Raw genomic sequence first — 22128 nt, forward strand, 5'->3', positions numbered from 1 at the left:
CTCACTGGGGTAGAAAGCTAACTAACGCTTGAGCCTGCAGATTTGTCGCGTTTGAAAAGTGAAGGTCTTTATTAACAATCGTCACGCACAGAAACCTCGCTCACTGAGTCCGATGCTTTTTATTATTCTATTCGTCGAGCAGTCGGGTGAGTTTGTCGTCTCTCTCGCGCTCATTTAAAATGAAAAGATTGGGTCCATCCAATTCTGATGGACCCGGAAGCTGCCAGAGAACAAGGAGAATTCCAACTTCTGATCCAGGAGCTGCGAAATTATCCCCAATGCTTCCAAGTCTATTTCAGGAGTCAGTGGTCCAGTTTGATACTCTACCAAAAGTGTGACCGTCTATTAAAATGAAGAAAACTAATTTCTGTGATCCACATGATCCCGAGCAGCTCAGACGACGACGACTCCGGAGCGACTTTGAAAGAAAAGTGCGGCAAATCCAACCTGTTTCTAAAACCTTAGCTTTAGAAATTATATATTTAAATGTTTTCCGGTTCCAGATCAAACTGTTGCACAAGCGTCTCCCTCTTTCTATGATAATCTGTGTTAAGTCCTCCGCTCTTTCTTTCACCTGAGCCATAATGTGTTACCTCTGGTCAGCCGGTTAGAAAAACACTGTGCTCGCTCACATCACTTCAGTCCTGGAGGACGTGATGAGTGCTCTGCAAAATAAAGGCATTAATGGAACTATATGTTCAACTTATCTGCAACGACACTTTGATATGTGAGTCCTTTGTGTTAACAGGTGTCACGAGGCCTAACACACACACACACACACGGCTGCACATTAAAGCTACACTTCAAACATTCAGAAAACCTGTCATCAACCTCGCCATCACTTGAATTCCGTTTGATCCTGTGGCGTGCTGGAGCTTACAGTGTAATGATTTTATACAGGAGCTGGTTCAGCTGAGAGCTGGTGAAGTCTAGTTATACTTTCTATACATTATAATTTGTCGTGCCTGGAAAAAAAAAAAAACAACAGTGAGACGAATGCACGTAATATCGTAATATGTGCAAATGCTAACCTACTGTTATAAACTGCTTAGCTCTCATTTCTGTGTTTACAGTATTGTCGTAAACTGTCAGAGCCTTGTACACTTTCTGTTTCTCGGTGCCAGACTGATTTTGGTAGCATTATGTGAAATCTAATCAATGCAGTTCCATTTCAGCCCTGAAGCGTTTTCTTTCTTTCTAAATATTTGCTGGATTATAAGAAATCAATGAGTGAACGTCCAGAGTGTGTAGTGCCTGTAAACTCAATTACCTGCTACAGCAACGTTAACTCTGCTCTCGAGGTCAGGTCAGACAAAAAAAAAAACTGCTCGCAGCTTATAAGAGTGTAGAAAATCAGTCCTGCCACTTGTGTGTGGGTTGGTTCTTTGCCCGAGGATGATTTGTGGAAAACTAGCAACAACATCAGAGACAACACTCTGAAGCAAATATCCACCAGAGACAGTGGAGCTTTCCCGAGCTTATAAAATGCACATTTAATAAGATTTGTAAGGAGGGAGGGATGGAAACGCGCTACTTGCAGCGGTAGGTCGGTCTTTGGGAAAGATATGAGGTTATCATATCTCAACATAGAGAATTTCTATGAACTGACTCATTCTCAGAACTGTTTATCTGAGTCATGATTGAACCTCAACTTGTTCAGAACTTCAGACTTTTGAAAATTGCTTTTTGATGATCTTGCAGTGTTTTCTTTCATCCCACTCAGCAAACTCTGAAAAACAAAAACTGGTAGATGTTTGTGCAGCATGTTTTTGGTGCCGTACAAGTTATGGATATTGTTTTATCGTCCGGTTTCTACACGACAGACTTCGGGTCACGCTTCATTAAATGCACCAAACTAAGTTGTTAATCGATCACAACCCGCTCTGTTTAGTCGTATTCTTTTCATCCATCTGCAGAGGGAAGTTTGCACTACATCGTTCTTAACTGTGGCCGACGGGGTTTGTGTTAGAAGCAGAGCGCCGTGTCAGGTGCAGGTGCTACAATACACCCAGCGAACAAGTAATACGTCTGATGAAAAGCTTGATGGGAGATTTTATCAAAGAGTCGGTCAGGTGGCAAATCACTGAGGGAGTAGGAGCCAGAAAGACCGCTCCGAAGTTCAGTGGAAGAGCGGAGCCCAGTAACTGTCAGCCGGCCTGGAACCAAACAATGCATTCAAATAATCTCGCCTACTTCAAATTGATGATCCGGGCCCCAGCGGTTTGCTCGTCCAGATGGGATTGGTGCACCAGCAGGGTAGTTAACCAGTAATCAAGTCACATCCGTCATCCAATTCCAGATTCTGCACCTCGCCCCCCCTCCCCCTCCTCCCGCCGCCGCCGCTAGCTCGTCCTCTCGTGTTCTCCCTGAGTGATGCTTGGAAGTTTGGGGGGGGAAGGCCTCGCTGATTGCCCTTGATGTGAATCAGACGCATCTGTCTGCTTGTTGCCAGTTCTGGGGAGAAAGCAAGACACATAGCAACACTGGTCCTGGTGGAGGAGGGCTACTGCTAAGTATTTCATATTTCAGAAACATTACACCTTTATCTACTTCGTAGATGCGTAATGTTACGTACAAGAATACAAATGCAGTATGCAGAGTATCATACTGGAAGTTCGGCTTCACCGGCGTTACCGTCGGCGGACATTATTAGTAAAGTTGGCACAATCCGACCCTGAATCGATCAGTTGACTGACAGAAAATAAATGAGATTCTCTTTTGTTTAATTATTTAAAACTCTCAAGAAAAAAAACAAAAACAAATTGAAGCTGAAATTATACGTCGATAGTTTTAACCTTCAACTTAAACAAAGGAAACATTTTAAAAAATCATGCACACGACTGTAAAAACTAACATGGCGAGTTGATCAGCTGATCGGTCTCTCTGCGTTTAAGCGTGATCACACACAGGTATTTTAAGAAAGTGCTTTGTGTCGTCCCACGGCTGAAATCCTCCGTTAAGCCCTCACCACCTGCGCCACTGCATTTCCCAGGGACAAACCCTGCGAATGAATATTTCACACCGACAGAAGGTTTTCAGTTGAAAATGTTTTTCAAGCTGTATCTTCTTGTTGTAACGTTGTGGGTCACTGTGCTCTTGTTGAGTTCACATACACTATATATACGACTGGGTGATGCATCCGCCTCAAGTTCTCGTGTCAACTTTTACAGCTTCTCATGTTGTGCACTTACCGTCACAGCCAATCGTCTCCAACGCTTTTGCTTTGGCGAATGAAAATAGAGGAGAATCCCGTGTTCACGTGTCGCGTGGACGCTCCCTCCGGTTTCCAACGACACTGGAAACAAAGCCGAGGCAAAAAGGTGAAACGATGAGACAAAAGAAATCTCTTTGTTTATCAGTGAACATTGATGTTTGGCAGCCGTTCAAACAAAAAAATAAAAAAAGAGTCCAAGCTCAGTCCAGCCTGATTATCGCACATCAGTTACTGATGCTGCAAACACAGTGTAGCACAGCTTTGAAAAGCAAGGATGGGCATAATTGCATTAGATGCACTCAAATCCCGGATTTAATTGAAGTTGGCAACCGTCAGAAGTTCCCGCGATTCTTTTAGAGACGTAATTTGTGTGATATAGGTCACGAGATGAGAGGTTTCGCCATAGGAAGACGGAATGAGTCACATTAACGACACGAGAGACGCGACAAATCAAACATCAGCATCTCTGTTGTGGATGTGTAACAGCCCAGGAATGTGGGATGTATGATAACACAGTCTGGCATTGACCCGGTGAAACTCAAAGGCGGCTTTTCCAGGCACGGTCATAGTTTGGCTGAGACGGCTTCATGTCACTGTGAAAATTATTTGGATCGCACATGACGGAGGGAGAAGAGTGAATCGTCTGATGAGCTCAACCCGGGCAGAAAATAGGAAAATACACCGAGGTTTAACTTTTCTTTTTTTTTTTTTTTTTCATGCGACTGAAACTAAAACTGAGCCAGAGACAAAGACAGGAATTCATATTCATACAAGTCAAACTAAAATCCTGTGGTTTGAGAACATGCATCATGTCAGCAGTGGGCTATCAGTTAATTGTTTTTTTGTTTTTTTCCCCAGGTATCTTTTAATAGCTTTAGCTGCTTTGTTATTATTTTCCTCACAAGGTCAAGTTTCACATTTGATTTGTGAATTCTTTCTTTTTCGTTTTCCTGTCGAGAAACAGTATTGTTTCCAAGTACACGTAGAGAATGATGGAGTATTAAATGTCGAGGGAAAGCAATTGGCACCAACTTAGGGATGGAAATGCCTGCGAGTAATCACTGAATTATTCATTTAATATGCTAAGTGTTTCTATTTCAATGCCTTAAACCTCCCTTGGTGTAAAATTACATAACTTAAGTGGTAAACAAATTAGCTGGACTCACTTTTCAAGAATGAGAAAAAAGGAGACACCTCGTATCATTTTCTAATCGCAATCCACCGCCGCTGCATTTTCATATTAACTGCTGAAAAGAAAAATGAAAACGACTCCGTTTATATACGATGTTGTAAACTTTGTGGATTCTGGAGACCGCTGAATTTAATTGTTTGCTCTTAAATTTCTTATAATTCTAGGGAGAGTGAAAAGATGCTGAATATATGCACATTTACTGCTCATGTGTAAAACTGGTTTACGCTACTTTAATTTCATCAGCGTCACAGATGCACCCAGGCTCTAATTGTAGGATGGCACATGTTTTCAAACTGTAATTTAAATCATACCAAAAAAAAAAACTTCAGAGAATTAAAATGTGGAAACGGACTTTATTTGACCGACAACATTGTGTGTGAGTTACAGCACTGCAACAACACCACGGGATTTATGCTCGTCAAAAACCCAAAATTGCATAAATTACACAGTAATTGCAAAGAATGGAATCACTGACACTTGCAAAGGGAAACAAATGAAACAGAGATTGTTTGTTGAAATGCTCACAAATGTCCATGAATATGCAAATGTCCCCTGGAAAACTTAGCACCAGCCAGGAGATAATTTTAGAAACGTGTGGGTGCTACACTCCATGAGAGTGAATCACGTCTTTGATGAACGCTGCACTGAAGAGACGAAAACACAAGATTTAAAATTTAAAAAGAAAAAGAAAAGGATAATGACTTGATATTTACCTGCACACACGCTGGCGTCACAGCTCAAACTAAACAGGTGTCTGTTCAACTGGAATGTTTCTACTCATCGGTTTTACAACGACACGTCTCTGTCGGGGGTGCATCAGCTTCACTTCAGAATAATGTGGTTTGAAACGGGACAGTTCGTTTTACTCTTTGTGGCTGGAAAAATTACTTCTGCACATATATAACACATCGTAAAATATAATAAGATAATAAGAAAAAGTAAAGGTGCAGTACTCAGATTTAACTTGTTTGAATGTTTAATACTCAGATTAATTTGTTTAAGTGTTTCATACTTAGATTATATTGCTTAAATGTTTCATACTTAGATTAATTTAGGTGTTTAATACTTAAATTAACTTGTTTAAGTGTTTAATACTTAGATGATATTGTTTAAGTGTTAAATTCTTGGATTAACTTAAGTGTTTTATATTTAGATCAACTTGTTTAAGTGTTTAATACTTAGTTTAACATGTTTAAGTGTTTAATACTTAAATTAACATGTTTAAGTGTTAAATTCTTGGATTAACTTAAGTGTTTTATATTTAGATCAACTTGTTTAAGTGTTTAATACTTAGATTAACTTGTTTAAGTGTTTAATTCTTAGATTAACTACTTTAACATATAAAAACTTATTTCTTCAATCTTTCCATTCATCAGTTTTCAGACACCTCTATGTCTGAGATGTAACTGAAACTAAAACTGTGTTGTTTAAAACATGTGGTGCAGCTCAGTCTCTGTTGTTTGGGTTTGTTGATGTATTTTTATGAAATTATTTCCAGGAGGTTCCGTAGATTTTCACAAATCCAGCTGCGTTCGGGACGTGAGCATCACGCTGACCTTCACTGCCGGAGCTAAATTGGCTTCCTTATCAGCAGTTGTTTCATCACATCCCTCCACTGAACAATTAAAGAAGATGTAGTGCCCTGACATGCACTTAAATTAATATTCCAGCAACGTCCACAATGTTTATACAACAGTTGGCAAACATGACTGAGGGTTGTTGCAGATGCTGGATGGTGGTCATGCTCCAGGAGTACATTAATTTCCTGACAGGGTTTGGGCAATCCCCCATATTAAACTATTTATATGCCCCCTCCTAATGGCATAATTAATCCAGCCTGAAATTGGAGCTACCACATGAACTGCTGCCTGCCCGTAATCTGCATGACAGCTGAGGAGCTGTTTCTGTGGCTGCTGCCTCGTAAAATATTTCACATTTGACTGTGATCCCATGATCTCAGACGCGGCACGGTCTATTAACGGAGCGCTGGCGTTAAACTGTCTGCATGTTCTTGCCACGCGTGAGTTTTCCGCTCTGCGGTTTCCTCCCACCGTCCGTGAGTCGCGCAGTGGGAGGTTAGTTGGAGACTGGAACTGGCCCGTGGGTGTGAACGTGAGCGTGAATGGTCGACCTGGCGACCGGTCCAGTGCGTACTCCGCCTCTCCCCAATGTCAGCTGGGATTGGCTCCAGCACTTCCCCTCAACCCTCCGAGGATAAACGTTAAAGCTAATGGATGGACGGACCTAAAGTCACCGTTTCATAGATGTTCTAATCGAATCCACGTTCATGTAACATGTCCAAGTATTCTGAAAAGTTTAATCTAAGTTGAACATCACACGGTACAGTTTTATCAGTTTGCAGTGATGATACTTTACTGTTTGCTAACTTTTTGTTTTCCTTAAAAAAATAATGAGGCACCACGATGCTGCAAATTAAATCGGCTGCTTATTGTCGCTCGTAGATTCAACACATCCATCCTCATTCTTGTTTAATCTCAACTCATCCACAAACAAATAACGGCAAATATTGAATTAGAAGAGTTAAATAACATCCGTGGCAGAACATCTGATAATTATTATTCCGCCTCTATAGAATTGTTGCAGTGACTGAGGGGAGATAAAGTTTTCTGTCCCCGCGTGTTATATTTGTTGACAACTGACAAAACAGGATGCAGGGGACAGCACATAACACCGAGGGGTTGGAATAAAGCCGCGAGGCATCCCGACGGCACTTTGCGAGTAAACCTCAACGAAAAAAAAAAAAAAAAAAAGTTTATTCAACAGACCGTCTTGCCCTGAATTGACCCCGACAAGCAGAACTTATTTATTCGGACTGAAGAAGTTGTTAAACATATGAAAGGTTAAATAAAGTTAAACAAATAAAGTACATTTTAAAAGGAAGGAATGAAACTGACGACTACAGGACAAAGTTTGACTGAAAGCTTGACGGACGACTCAATTTTCTCGGGTTGAATAAAAAAGTTTGACATCCTCAAAGCACGAAGCTAAAGAAGACAGAGCAGCCAGACATCTCATCAGACACTTTCTTCATTTGCAAGAAGACCTTCAGCCATTTAAGAGTGACGGATCCTTGGCCGTGTCTTCATCATGCTCATTAGATTATGTGTTTAGTTGACGTGTGCAAAGAATGATTGATAGAGCCTGGATTCAGCTGTGGGTGGGTATTAAGAATAACAGGTCTGGTCGTGGATGGGGCCTTTTAAAGACACTGAGCCCAGGGGAACCCTTTCATTCGACCTTGTCTGATATGTTCTTTCCAAAAATAGCAGTGAGAGTTCATGCTGTGGAGGAGGAGACATTGCTTTACTCAACCTGCTAACACCCTGAGCTCCTCTTCATCACTGCACTGCCGCTAATTGCGAAGCAGAAGATGCTCACTGTATGTTTATTACATTTTAATCTTCCCCGCGTGTTTTTGTGACGGCCGTCATTCGGACCAAACAGCACAGGCAGAGGAATGAGTCCCAAGCTCTGTGTCGCTTCTGCAAATAAAAACACACAAAAAAGAGAGATGGATAAATAAATGCAGGGACAGCAGCACAGAAAGTGTGAGAAAGAATCCATGAGGGGTGAGATTGATGTGTGCAGGAGGATATAACTGTTATTGTAGAGTGTGAATCCAGAGGATAACGGGAAGAGATTGAACCAATGTTCCCTTTTAGCATTTTGTGTGAACGTCGCTCTGCTTCTGCTTTGTTCCGCTCTCCTCACTTCACCTTCGACTTGAACCTGCTAATGCTGAATTCCACTAAGAGTGGATTTCTTTCTACTTTTAGAAATGTAAATTAAGTTTATGGTTAAACTGTAAAATATCAAGCTTCAATTACTTCATCATCGTCATCGTCACAGGACCGTTATTTGTGCTTTCAGATCACATCTCGTTGAACAATCAATCGAGGCTCCGATTCGTCCAGAAAAGCGGTCCGTGTACTTTTTTATTGCACCTTGGCTGTGACAGTGTTTACAGGCCAGCACTTGTCGGCAGCGGACCGTGAGCTCTCTCTCCACGAGGCCGGATGCCACAGCCTTGGCTTCCTTTATTGAGCCGTTGTGTGGATGTTGACTGTTGAGTGTGGCGGCGGCGACGGCGTTTCCTTAAGCCTCAGAGGTTCTGTTTCCCTCCGCGGGGTCAGTCTCATATAACTCGAGACCTCCGCTCCGACTCCAAGGGTGAAGACGCATTTATCTGATCCAATAAATGAGCCCTCCTCCTCAGTCTTGGGGGTTTGATGAGTTTTATAGAAAAACAGGGCGGGAGTGATTTCAAAGTGCAGATGTCTGAAATGAAAGATTTCATTATCTCTCCACCAGGAGCCTGGTGGTGCCGTTTCTGATCATAGGCTGTTTTTGTCGCTCTGCGTGGTCGTCATCATCGCTTCTCTGTGCCATGAAAAAGGGAGATCTTTGTTCGGGGGGAGGCTGATGGAACGCTGCAGTCTTAGGGGGGCATGGTACAATTATGCAGCTGTTACCGTTTGCCTGTTGTTATGAGCAGTGTGCAGGGGATTGGGTCGGAGAATAAAATCCAGAATGTATCCGAGAACCTTGTGATATACATGTTCCTGTGTCAGCGGGCTCCAAATTACGTGTCTTATTCATTGCACACACACCCAAGGGCCTATTCCACTGTGTAATGAATAATATGGCAGACAGGGAGGAATCTCTCACCCCATCTTTCCCTGTTGCATGAACCTGCAATAAATTTCCCGCCGATGCCATATGGTGGCCAGTCATGTGTGGGATTCAGCGTGCCATGTTATTTATTTATTTCCCAGGTGTTGCTTTTCTATTAGTGATTTATGTGTTATTGTGTATGATCTGCTGCTGCGATCTATGACACGGAGAGCGCAGGGTTTTCTGGAAGGCGGCCCAGGCTGAAACGGAGCCACGGATTCAGAGTAATGTGGCAGCAAACGGCTCCGTCCATGAGCATTTGGGTTTTCTATCATTCCTTTGCACGTGAGCGATGGTCAATGAGATTCGGTTAAAAAAAGTGATTCATGCATGGGGGGGGGGGGGGTGAGTGAATGTAAGCAGGTATTCAGATATATCAAGTGCAAATGCTTCGCTTGAAGCTGCTTTGAGTTTGTGATCATGTAAGGAAGCAGCGGAGAGAATCTCTTTGTTGTAGCGACACTTAAGCCTGGATAGAGCTTAAATTACTGATGCAGAAATTGCCACGTTTTTCGTTAACACTCAGAAAAGCTCTGGACTCTTGTTGTCTCTTCAAGTTGACGTCTTCTTCTGCATCTCTGAGTTATTTGTATTCTCCCAGACTCCGACATTTGCATTGCCACATGCAAGCTCTCCCGGAAAGTTTCAGGAAAATGTCCAGAATTCTGTGCATGTCTGAAAGATTGGATTAGATTTTTACGATGCAAAACAATATTTAATTTGCAGTCATTTCCCGTTCTCCATTATCCACCTGTGATAACTTCACCAGGATTAACATTTTTATGGTTTTGTTTTTGCTGTGCAGCATTTGAATCCTGACCCCCAAGTGTCAAAGTCACAGCTCTGTGTTTTATTAGCACATAAAACTGATATTGTCTTGATCATATTATACATTAATATTATAAAAAAAACTTTTGAAACCGTTTTTTCTCCATTCACTGTTAAAAGTATGGATCCTCTTAAGGGACAGATGCAGAAACATAATCTTTTTTTTTTTTTTTACCCACCCATCTATCTGTTTAATTTGGGTTTAATCTCCAATTTAGATCTACTAAAGCTTGTCCAAGCTATTATATGTAAGTTAATTATCTTATAATGGTGTGAAGAGTGAAACCGGTTTAATCTTTGTGCCACTGGCTGTTGACGATACCTCAATATCAGTTTTTTTACTACATCGGCTAAGTTGTGCTGCAGCGGTCAAAGTAAACTGGGGCAAGTGAGGATCAGAGAGTGAAGCAGGGCCACTTTACTCCCTGACCTCAATTTCTCTCCTGATAAACACGCCTTGTCCAGACGGGGATAAAAAGAAAAAGCAATACTCTAAATAAGATCATCCTATTTCTATAATTAAGATTACCTTGCCCTTTTCTTTTTGCGTCTCGACCGCCTGCTATCTGCAGATGAGTGCAGCGGATGGGCTCTTTTGTGGTCGCTGTTATACAGAATTACCATTATAAGACTCAAGGGCTCATCAAAGTAATCAAATTCATGGGCTTAAGGGGAAATTTAGGGCCTCTGGGTTCGTTTATTAGCAGGGTAACAGTATTCAGGCTGGATTTCAGACACCTCCCAGAGGGACCGCTGCTGTCCTTGAGTTGGTAAACAAGGATGTTGGATTAAATGAAAAATAGATTTTTCAATTTTTTTAAAGGTTTGTGTCAGGCAGTGAAGGGGAACATTTAATGTCATATCTCTAATCCTGTCAATTAAGAAAGCGATCAGGCTGTTTAAAAAATAAGAAGCAGCCAAAGGCGAAATGTGTCGGGTCATTCAGCTCCTGAGCCTCCCCCCCCCCGTGCGCTCCTTCACGTCGGGTGACACTCATCTTTCTTATTTTTTTTTTCACATATCGTCTTTGTAACCAGTTCTGTGATATTTTTAATAAAAAAAGAAAATCTTAATTATGACTGCAGATCATGCTGTGAAGTAATAGCTTCCTCCCTCAGTAATAAGTGACAGGAATGCCACTGCAGTGCTATTCCCTCAGAGCTCAGTTTAGCAAAGAGAAAAACAGGATTTGACAAATGTGCCCTGCAGAATTTTTCCTTAATAATTGGATGGACTTCATTAATATTTAAATGGAAATTCAGGGGCATACCTCTGGTCATGAGACCCATCTCTAAAGAACGAGCCTTCACTGAATTGGTTAATTGAGAGGGGTGTACGCTTCAATTTTTTTTTTTCTCTTTCTCTTTTATTCATTCAGAGACTGTGCTGGGTAGATATTAGTTTTCACCCCTATTGCTCTACCCTTTAGCTTTAACGACGGTGCGTTTAATCCGCTTTAAAACACCTCTCTCTCCCAAGGGTGCCAATAAAGAGTGAATTCCCTCAGCCGGTGGCAGACGTTTGAAAGTGAAATCTCTTTCTCTCCCATTCTCTCAACAGACAAAGCTATGACGGGCTGGAGAAGAAGCTAAAGGAAGTGTTCAGTGAACGCAGCAGCATCTTGCACCAGCTCTCCAAGACATCAAAAGAGCTGGACAGCATAAAAGGCAACCTCCAGGTAGGAATTTTACTGTTTCTCTCTCAAAGATGGAGAGAAGATCCTGGGCTGAGTTCTGGGCCAAAGGTAATTTTCCAGCCTCTGTTCCATCTGATGACCGGCAAGGCCACGACTCTTATCATTTATTTTTCAATCAGTTTGCTGTGTAGCAACTCGCTGTTGTTAAATATTAATGCGCAAATGGTTTTTTCCAATTTAGTGAGCCCGCCCATTGTTTCGCCTCCGATGTGTTACTGGAAATGCAGCTGCTGAATAAGCAGAGCACAATTGGGAATGCATATCAATTCATTAGTGCGTAAGCAAATTCTTTTAGCATAAATGAAAAAGGCAATTACAAAGAGGTTTAGTGAAGCAGAGGAAAGAAAGATAATTTGGGTAAGCTTGAGACATTTAAACACTGCTGCGTCAAAATCTCAACGTAAGCGTTGGCAGTACGCTGCATTAAAGGTTCAGTTGTGTAGAATTTAGTGACATCTAGTGGTGAAGTTGCATGTGGCAGGCCTGAACCTCACCCTCCCCCTCCAAACATGAACCTGTGGTGAACTTCAGGCATCATAAAAACTCAAAAGGTTCAGTTTGTCCAGTCTGGGCTACTGTAAAAAACATGGCGGCCTCCACAGAGAGGACCTGCTCCTGATGTGAATATACAGTATTTAAATATAAAGTATGTAAATATAAATTTATATTTCTACAATGTAGATGAAACACACTCGTGAAAACATCACGATAGGATTATTTAAAATTTTATGTTCAATTTCTGCCAATAGATCATCGAAATGCTACACACTGAACCTTTAAAGCAACACGATGTCACTTTTAATGAAGCCGAGCTCTGATTGTGTCGTCACACTCACTGAACTGAAACAAGGTTAATATTACCCATGATCCTCGGCTCCCTGAACCAGAAAAGCTGCCGCTGCAACAAACAGATTTTCAGATTCAGACCGATCACCGTCTATCGTATATCCCCTATCACCGAAAGCTCTCGAACCCCATTGTCTTTTAAGTTGACATCTTCCTTTGCCGTCTTGTACGTCCTGAGATATGTGTTTCTTTTTTTGTTTGTTCATTTGTTGTCCGGACACTATCCTGCTGTATTCAAACTTCATTTCAGAACATTATCCGGAGTTCAGTGCATGTGTACTGGGCCTGACTGAAGCTGCGACCATCAGTCAGTTCCACACTTCTCACAGTACCTGCTCACCGAAGTCACATAGAGCAAGAATAGACAGAAAATATTCTCCCAATTTCAAGTCAGTGAACCATCAGACATGTTTTTGAAGCTGCTATTTTAATGTAAAACAAAAACTGCGCAGTGTTACTTAAAGAGAAAGTGTGGAGGGAAATCCAAGCCCCTCTGGCCACGATGGCTTGAAAGGTAAATGTCTCTTGTTCCTCTGTCAACACCCAACATCACAGCCGGCTGTTCAAAAAGCACGTTGTCAACAATTACTGGCAAAGAAAGCCACCTCACTAGACTGGGTAGAGTTGCTCAAAGACATACAAGGATTTATTACAACCTGGGTTTCGCTTTTGTTGTTTCAGCCGTTCTTCTATCATTTATGATACAAATGGGACAAAGTAATTATGGAGTTAAGAGAAAACGACACATCAACGAGCCGTCGAAGGATGAAACGAACCTCTGGCTTAGTTAAACGTGTTTGAGACGAAGAGGAGAAAAGTTGCTGAAGCCGGTTGTAAACGTCTCTATCGCTTGCGATACATAGTTGAGAGCACTTTACAGTTTACCTGCAAAGGAGGAAGTTGCCATGAGGGGATCTGCTCACTTCCTGTTTTACTGCCGTGCTGTCCGCTTGTTTTACGAGCAGTGAGAAGCTCTGACCACGACGGTTTCTCGGAATTATTTCACCTCTGAGAAAACATTGTTATTACAACCGATGGTCTGAGCTGCAGAAATGAAGCTGTAATGATTAGCTGTTTTCTGAAATCATGTCATGATCTAATTAAACCGGAATGTAAACAAACCTGAGGCTCTCCTGAGATGCCGACTTCTGATTAACTCATTTTTTATAGTAAAAATGCAACATATGGTAATTTAAAGGCCTGTTTTAACCCCCCCCCCCCACACACACACTCAACTCTACATTCATGTTGATGTGGAGTATTGCAAAATCTTGTCCTCATTAAATTTGGCCTGAAAACAAAGACGGAAAAAATACATCCAGCGGGGGCGATTCTGCATGAAGTAAGAATGGGTGGTGGATGATAATGAGGATTATTATCCGAGCTGCACATGAAGGTGTCTGTTGATCCTGCCGACCACTGGTCTCGGACATTTGATCGAGTAACGCACCTTTTTATTCCGTGGATAATAATCATTCTGCGAGCATTTCAACAAACACAGTTATCTCAGCGCCCGATCCAGCACATCACTTCCCACCAGTCAGGTTAGATCAGCTTCATTACGGATCTTGGCAATGACACGAAATGAACAGAAACTCAATTATACACTCAGATATTTTAATCATTTAGTATTTTTGTGTTGCATTAGTGCACACAGCAGTGATCTTGCAAAACACGTCTCCCTCGTGGACATTTAGTCGCCCAATGCAAGACGCCCTTGTGTTTCTGTGCAGCTGCGGCCTGAGTGGTAGTTTCCTCTTTACAGCGTGTTTATGTTTTTTGGCTTCGGACGAACGATTTGTCCGAAACTCAGTAATCAAACAAACGATTTGAACACTGTTTGTGCATTTGTGTGCGTTTGGGAGAGATGCCCCACGTGTCTGGAGAAAGCTCATGTCGTCTGGCCACCATCACCCCCACCCCCCTTCCCCGGGCGGACTTTGATGTCTAGTCACTCCAGGCTAGTGAGGTTGGCATCTGTCTTCGCCCTGGGCCCTGCGCCAGTGCTCTGTGCAGGCCAGAGGTTGGGTTCGGTTTGGAGCAGTGTGCCCAATCTATTCTTCGGGGGGGAAGGAAACATCATCTCCATAAAAATCATCCACCTTCTAAACGTGAATCGAGTCAACAGGGAGACGCATTTGGTATTTCTGGGAAGATTTGACGGAGCAAGTGTTTATAGTTTTAATGAGTTGCCCTGTAGGTGCAGGTCAGCAACCCTAATAATTAAACTTAGTGCGTCTGGGAATTTATTCCTGGCAGTGGCTCCTGGGTGAGATTTCGCAAAGCAGCAAGAACAAGAATATGACGCCTGTTTCCCTGCAACTAACTGAGGCCATCAGTGGCTATTTATTTAAAAAAATAACCTCGAGACATGTGCACGCGTAGCTGCTTTATTGTTTAAATTCAATACAACCAGAGGGGATTCATCACTGATAAATGATTATACAGCACTTCCCTGTATGCTGCTTTTTATTTTGAATAAAAGCAGTGGTATGATATTAGTGGCTCATGTGAAGGACACTCATTTGTGTTGTACTCTGAACATTTTGTTCATTTACTTTTTAATTTAAAATGTAGTAATCTGTAATTAAGCCCCATATTCACTTCCAGAGATTTTTTTTTGTTTTTATCCTTCTGTATATTATATGCAGGTTTATAACTACAGAGGGTTTTTACAAAACAAGTAAATGTAACAGAGAGCCATGGCACTAAGTAATTCAGGTTGTGGAGAATAGAAAACGTCCAGTATCACAAAAGTAGACTTAAAAAAGTGTTTACTTATTACAAGCTCAAAAATCATGAAGAAAACATACACAAATATGCCAAGGGTATTAACAGAGAACTACAACACAACAGCAAAAACACAACTCTACCGCAAAATCAACAACACAAGTTCGGATCTGCTGTCGCTCACTTCTGTTGTGATCGTGTTTCCATTGTGTGGCTTCTGTAGTTGTGTTGTCACTTTTGCTTTCCTGTTGTGGCTTTGACATTCGGGTTTATCGTTGACGCGCTGGTGTGATACTTCCAGTGTGATAGATTATAACTTTGTGAATTGTTGTCCATCCCGTCTGCTTTGGAAAATTGACAGATTGAGTTTTTTTTTTGTTTTTTTTTACATTTCCTGCATCCAAACATTAAACTGAAAGTGCATCCAACCCCTTAACTTTCTTTTTTGTGTGAGTAAGCCCATTTTCAGACGACAAAACAAGGCTCGTAAAAATTTGTGGTCTGAGCTTTTATCACCCTTTTTTATGAATTGTAGAGGGAAGAGGAGGAGAGCGGCCATTAGACTCAGGCTCTGTGACAGATAAAGCATTGAATTCCGGGGGATATCACCAAAGAGACAATGCAAGCACTGCTGTCATTTCACTAATATCACACAATTCCAAGGTGTTTGTTGTTCCAACAGCACAGTCTCGACTCAGCTCCGGCTTATCTGAGGTTAATATACGTTCTCTATTATCAAGGCAGACGCTTGGCTCCTTTCCTTCTTCCTCCTCCTCGACATAAATGTGCATGAAGCGAAATCAGAGGCTGGGGAGGAGGAGAAATATCTCCAGGTGACAGGAGGAAACGGGCTTTATGGAAATGTGCTGTTAACTGCCACAGATATCACCTTCAAGCACAATTTTAAGAGAAGATATCTCTCCCTTGAAGTCCACATTTTCCGTCTGGGAGTTTCCGTTCAGCTCGTGACGAATAAAGAAAAATATCTTGGAGGACTTGTAGGGCAATCAGAGACCTGACTAATCCATAATTACCCATCAGGCAGGTGCTTAGGAGCCAGTGGAACACAAACTGTATCCTCGTTAGGAGTCTTAGAAGAGGTTCATCACCAGAAAGTTTTCGTTTGTATGAGATGCTTTGGGCATCATCAACATTTCACATCAGCTGCATAATTTCACAGCACTATTAAGTTGTGCTTGTCCAAAGCTGCTTTCAGACTCCAGAGAATCTCCAGACATTCTCCGGAGGGGTTGCAAATGTTAGAGTGAGAGCCTCCGGACTTTCTGCTGAGTTTCTCTCCGGTGAGTTGGTAAAAAAGTCTGCAGAATATCAGAAGGAGCTGATGCGAGAGCACAGCAGGAGATGCTCCGCAGGAAAGTGGGGGTGTAGATGACGTCTCTAACATATAAAAATGAAAAAAAACACAGAATATCTCAGGTTGAAAAAGTGGATCCACACGCGAAGAAGACTCGGGTGTCACAAGCTGTTGGTGATAAGAGCAGATACATGTGATTACTGCTTTGAAATGATTATTACAGTTTGTCATGATGTAACGGAGCCTCTTCCGTTCTCTTTCAGTCGCTGAAAAATGACGAGTCAGTGGCGAAGACGGACGTGCAGAGGATCCTGGAGCTGAGCCACAAACAGAGGTGAGGCACCGTGAACGACTGGGACGTGAGTTACCAACGGAAGTGATGCTACTCAGGAAGAGTCAGTCTTTCATCAACTCGTTATTTATTCAAACCTCCACATTTTAAAGCCTCTGAAAACTTTCTAGAAGCTGAAGTGTTTCTGAGTTTAGTTCTGATTGGAGCCAATAAAGATATGTGAAGGTCAAGGCCCAAGTTAATGTTAATGACCCTGAGGTGGCGCGCTTCACGGCTTCGATGGCCGTGAAGCACAAAGGATGAACCGTCTTTCATCAATAAAACGCCAAAGGTTAAATCGTGGAAATATAAAAAAGTTAACTACAGCTCCAGAGGTTTAAAGAAACATTCAGTCACCGAGGGTTGAATTCTCTCATTCACACTGAGGGCAGTTAAAGATTTGGTTGATTGTGTTGGTTTTAAATTGATTCGGTAACGAGAACAAAGTTGAATGTTGAATTAAAGGATAAGTTTTATTCTGACATCAAGAAGAATCAGAAGTATTCTCACATGAAATCACAATAACCACAATTAGAAATATTTTTTGGAAATATTAAAAAAATGGAACTGTGGTAGGAATTTAAGAAACTTAACCGAAACCAAAATTGTCCAACCTGACATGAACACCGAGTCCCGCCCACTTCAAACTACCGAGAACCGCACGGAGAAAAAAAAAAGAAACTGTCAGAAATGAAATAACCTCGTCTGTTCTGACTTTAACAGAAAATAGTGTTTCTGCACCGGATCACGCCGCAGGAGGCTGATTGACAGAATGAGCTTTCGGGGCATTTAAATAATGGCTCATTCTCTTTTATTGATGCTGCTTGTTCTGAGGGTGTTGCCCACTTTGTTTAAATATGACATTATACGCCGAAGCAGATGAATAAAACACGCTCCAGTCAGACGTCCTCGTTGTATATTGAAATATAAAGTGCCCGTCTTTGCTTTGTGTTTTAAAAAAAAAAAAAAAAAAAAGCACTTCAAGCTTTCTCACATCGCTTTGTCTTTTTTCAAGCGAGCCGGAGAAGTGTTTACCTAAAGAGCTTTACCGTTGTCTGATTAATGTTGTGTGTAATGAGACCGCTGATGATTAGGAGTCATCTGCGGCCCCGGTGCTCCCTGAAATGTCAGGTGGAATGAAGTCAGGCCTCCTGTGTGCAGTTTCCTGATAGCCAATCAATAGCCTATCACTGGTCCATGGCATCCCTGACATGTCATCAAGCTAAAAAACCATAAAGCAGCAGTTTGGCTCAATGTTGCCTACCTAGCAATGCTGCCCCCCCCCCCCCCTCCCCTTCAGCCAAAGTGTTATTAATCCACCTCTGGAGTTCCATATCTGCCAAGTGTGATTACAAGCTGCCTCCATCACGGCAGATGCAGACAGGTGATGCATTGCAAGTCATTTATTTTTGACATCTCTTAACAGCCGTTTGATTGTTTTTCTGAAAATAAGTTTGCTGCAGAAACGTTTCCCCGCAGAGTCGGTGCAGACGGTAAAACTGTGAAATCTCAAAAGTTTCCAAACAGCAAAAAAAAAAAAAAAACTGAATTCAGCAGTGATTTAACGTGCTGCTGTCAACCCGTTCGTCTCGCGCTCGCCGCTCTGCGCCTTCAAGGTACGACAGTCTTCATCATTTACTGTCCCAGTTTCTGTCAGTTTGGGCAGTTATGTTCAATTCTGAGTTTTAAACGCTGCTGCATCAAAATAAAAACGGTAGATATTGTCGGTGCTTTGTATTAAAGCAACGCTGTGTAACTTTTACCCTGCAGCAGCGCCGCCCTCTGCAGCCACACAAACTTGTAACAAATCGAAAGGTTTCCTCCCTGAATATTGGAGATACACGCTAATTGTTAGTGACTTCTCAGTATTTTGAGCTGATCTGCAGCAGAAAAAGTAAAAGAAAGATGACTTCAGCTGTGATTTAACGTGCTGCTGTCAACCCGTTCGCCTTACGCTCGACGCTCTGTGCCTTCAAGGTGCGTCAGTCCTACATGTGCTGTCCCACTTTTTGGCAGCTTGGGCAGTTATGATCTTTTTGTTTATAGATTTAAAAAAAAAAGTCTTGGATGCAGGAGATGGGAATTTAAATGAAATGCCAAAGCGGTGGCGTGGTGGGCCGGGCCACTGCAAAGAAAAATGTTTACTGGGCTGAACTTCTGCCAAGAGACAGGACCACTGGCATTTAAAATCATGCATAAGAGAAAACTGTTGAGCAGTGAGATTCTTTCCACCTAAACACTCGCAGCTCCGCCTTAAAAGATCCGACGGCTTGACTGCGGCACTCGTCCACAGCCACGTCTCTCTCTCTCTCTCTCTTAGAAACAGTAAATACACTGTTATCTCTGATTCACTGTGCCGCCTTGTGACGTGATTCCTACAAGCGTTTTTGAAACCACTGACCCACATCAGTTGCCCACTTCAATTTATAATTCAGTGTGCATTGCTGTTATCTGTTCACAGGGGCATCAAACAGCACAGAATACCCATCGCATCTTCATTTATTAACATATTATGTTAAACAAATAATGAAAGCTGCGCCAGTCTTCATACAGCATGCATAAAATCTATGGCGACTGCTCCAAATGCCACTGGATGTTGCTACGTAATAAATACTACATACTATGTGGGTTTTATACGTCCTCTCATTGACCTAGAACGAAGACGCGCTCTTCGTTTCTGATGCTTTACGAATCCGTGCATCTGAAGAAAAACTGGCGGCACGTGAACCTTTAAAATTCAAACAGGGAAACAAAAACTCCAATGAATGTGAAATTGTTTCTGGGGATTAAAGAAGAACAAATGCAAAGTAACAAAAAAAAGCACAGAGGAAAATGTTCATGCCAGATCAATTAGTTTTAATGTGTTATGTGTAAATGAGGCTTGAACAATTCCACAAAAGCAGTTTGCAGCAGATTTGGTCGTCAGTTAAGCAAGAAATGTTCAACAAACACATCCGTGAAACACTAATTGTTCCCTTAATAATGTGCTAATGTCTGCATCGTCGTTGTCATTCATTATGGAAGCTGCCATAATGAATGACAACAGCCACTGGGGTGGAGAGTTGCAGACAAAGTTTGGAATTAAAAAGATTTTCACAAATAAGATTTATGCTTTTTTCATAGAATTTTAGAAACTTGACATTTATGGAATTATTTTTTTCTTTGTGCCTAAAATCCACTTTAATTTCTTTTTTCACATTTAAAACAATTATTTCAAGGCTCTAAAGTGACATGAACTTTATTTCATCCCCTGCAAATGTCTTTGCACGGCAACTGCGTATTTAGTTTTACTCTGTCATCCAATAAATATTGTCACGCACAGGAATTTGATTTGTTCTGAAAAATTTGCCGTCGAAAAATAAAAAACTAAAAAAAACACATTGGGTCCATCCAATCCTGAGAGGACGTCAGGAACAGGGAGAATTTCATCTTGTGATTAAAATCCTGATCTTGTTCAGAATGTTATCAGTTAACGATACTGAGACCACACTAAAAAAAACTGTGGATGAAAAACACGGAGTCAGTCTGCAAAGACCTTTAAAGATAATCAAACGTTTTTTTTTCCAATTTCAACAGAAGTTAAAACAGTTTCTCTCAGTTCAGGTCCTGTGCAGAAATGTCTGTGGACGTGTTTAAGGAGTGCAGAGCGGCGGAGGCCTCACCGAGCTTGAGTCGGATGTGCTAACAGAGTGTTTCTCACTTCCCCCTCACTTGACAGAGAGGAGATGAAGTCCCTCCAGGCGGCCTTGCAGAAGCAGCTGGACGAGGCAAATGAGAGAGCGGAGAAGCAGCAGGCCACGGTAAGACAGCGCCGACCTGACCATCAGCATCCGGTCTCCTCTAACCAGCCCCGTCACCTGTCACACAGGGCCCTCAGTGATCCACACTAATTACGCAGCAGCCTCCTCTCTCGCCCCCCTCTCTCGCCCCCCTCTCCTCAACACCTAATTGAAACTCTCAGAAATACGGAGCGAATGATTCGTCTCGTCCCAACCTCCGCGTAAAAATTGACTAAAATTGGACAAAGCCATTGTAACCCATGTACCTACCTGTTATGTATGTATTCATATAACCATCTACTACATCTACATGTCCGTCCATCCCTCTGTGACACCCAATAAACCGTCGCTTTACTTCTGATTACATTTCTCTCAGGTATCTCGAACAATCTGGACACTTCAGTTCAGACGATCATTGACCTCAGAAAAGAGTGAAAGATGCAGAGCACCGTCTCCCAGAGGGAAACGCTGTAAAGTCACTAATTCCTTTAGATCGATAGAGCAAAAGTCAAATCCGTCACGTTTGAAATAAAGAAAATCTGCAAATGTTCACATGTAAGAGGCTGAAACATGTTTTTCTACAGTTCCAACAAATCCAACGTCTTTTTTTTTTTTTTTTTTTTTTTTTTATTCTGGCAGGTTGCATCACGTCACTGGCAGGAGTAACATTCTCCCATGTGAGCTGTCACTCAATTCATATTAATAATTTATCCTTATACATTATACATGTTTAAACCAGTACTTGGGTGGAGGAGCTCAATTTGGTGTGTGAGATAGATAAAGTAGTTTCAAACTGTTCTATCAATATGTTAGAGGATATTTAACTGTTGAACCAAACAACATGAATAAAATAGTTGAATCTGATTTGTTTTGGCAGATTCAGTCAACGTTAAAGGTTCTAAATGTAAGAACCCGTCATCCTGGTGTAGTTTTATATATTTTGTTCAGGCGATTGAATCATCTTCGTAAAGATTTTCTTTGTATAACCCATATTTACAGATCACAATTCGTCTCACAGGGGTTAACGTGGTGTGACACCCTCGGCCCTTCACCCTCAGCGAGCATCACCATCACTTCATTCTCACCTAGAATATCTAAAGCATGTTTTTATTTTACTAAAGCTTCCGGGTTGAGTTTCCACACATATATAGAATCTTCATCTTCCACTTGTATGGCTCCTCTTTTTCCTCCAGAGATATTTCTGTTCTTTTCATCGGTTTTACGTCCGTCTCGTGTTAGAAAACATCGTTAACACATATCTGCAAATCTGAGAGCAGCTAATTTCTCTCATTTTTGCCTTTTTACATATTAATAGAGGTTCATTGCCTCAAAAATATGAACATGTGATTAAATATCTTCTCTTGACCCAACACAGACCAGTAGCAGCTCTGAGAGAACAAATACACCTGAAACAACAACATGTACATGAACCTTTAAACCAACTCTTACCCCAACTGTCCGTTGAAATGTGTTGTTTAAAGCTGTGTGTTCATGTGCTCGAT

General features: G+C 41.7%; 1 protein-coding gene across 2 annotated transcripts in view; it reads left to right on the top strand.

The window, feature by feature from the left end:
* Nucleotides 1-22128, top strand: part of luzp2 (leucine zipper protein 2) — a 130817-nt gene that overhangs the window by 48455 nt on the left and 60234 nt on the right. For both annotated transcript variants that reach the window (XM_069527049.1, XM_020099395.2), the window contains exons 2-4: nucleotides 11490-11607; nucleotides 16780-16850; nucleotides 20566-20647. In XM_069527049.1, coding sequence (XP_069383150.1) covers nucleotides 11490-11607; nucleotides 16780-16850; nucleotides 20566-20647 — 271 coding nt within the window. The remainder of the gene's footprint in view (nucleotides 1-11489; nucleotides 11608-16779; nucleotides 16851-20565; nucleotides 20648-22128) is intronic.

The sequence above is a fragment of the Paralichthys olivaceus genome, chromosome 1, assembly GCF_024713975.1.
Source record: "Paralichthys olivaceus isolate ysfri-2021 chromosome 1, ASM2471397v2, whole genome shotgun sequence".
Taxonomy (NCBI): domain Eukaryota; kingdom Metazoa; phylum Chordata; class Actinopteri; order Pleuronectiformes; family Paralichthyidae; genus Paralichthys; species Paralichthys olivaceus.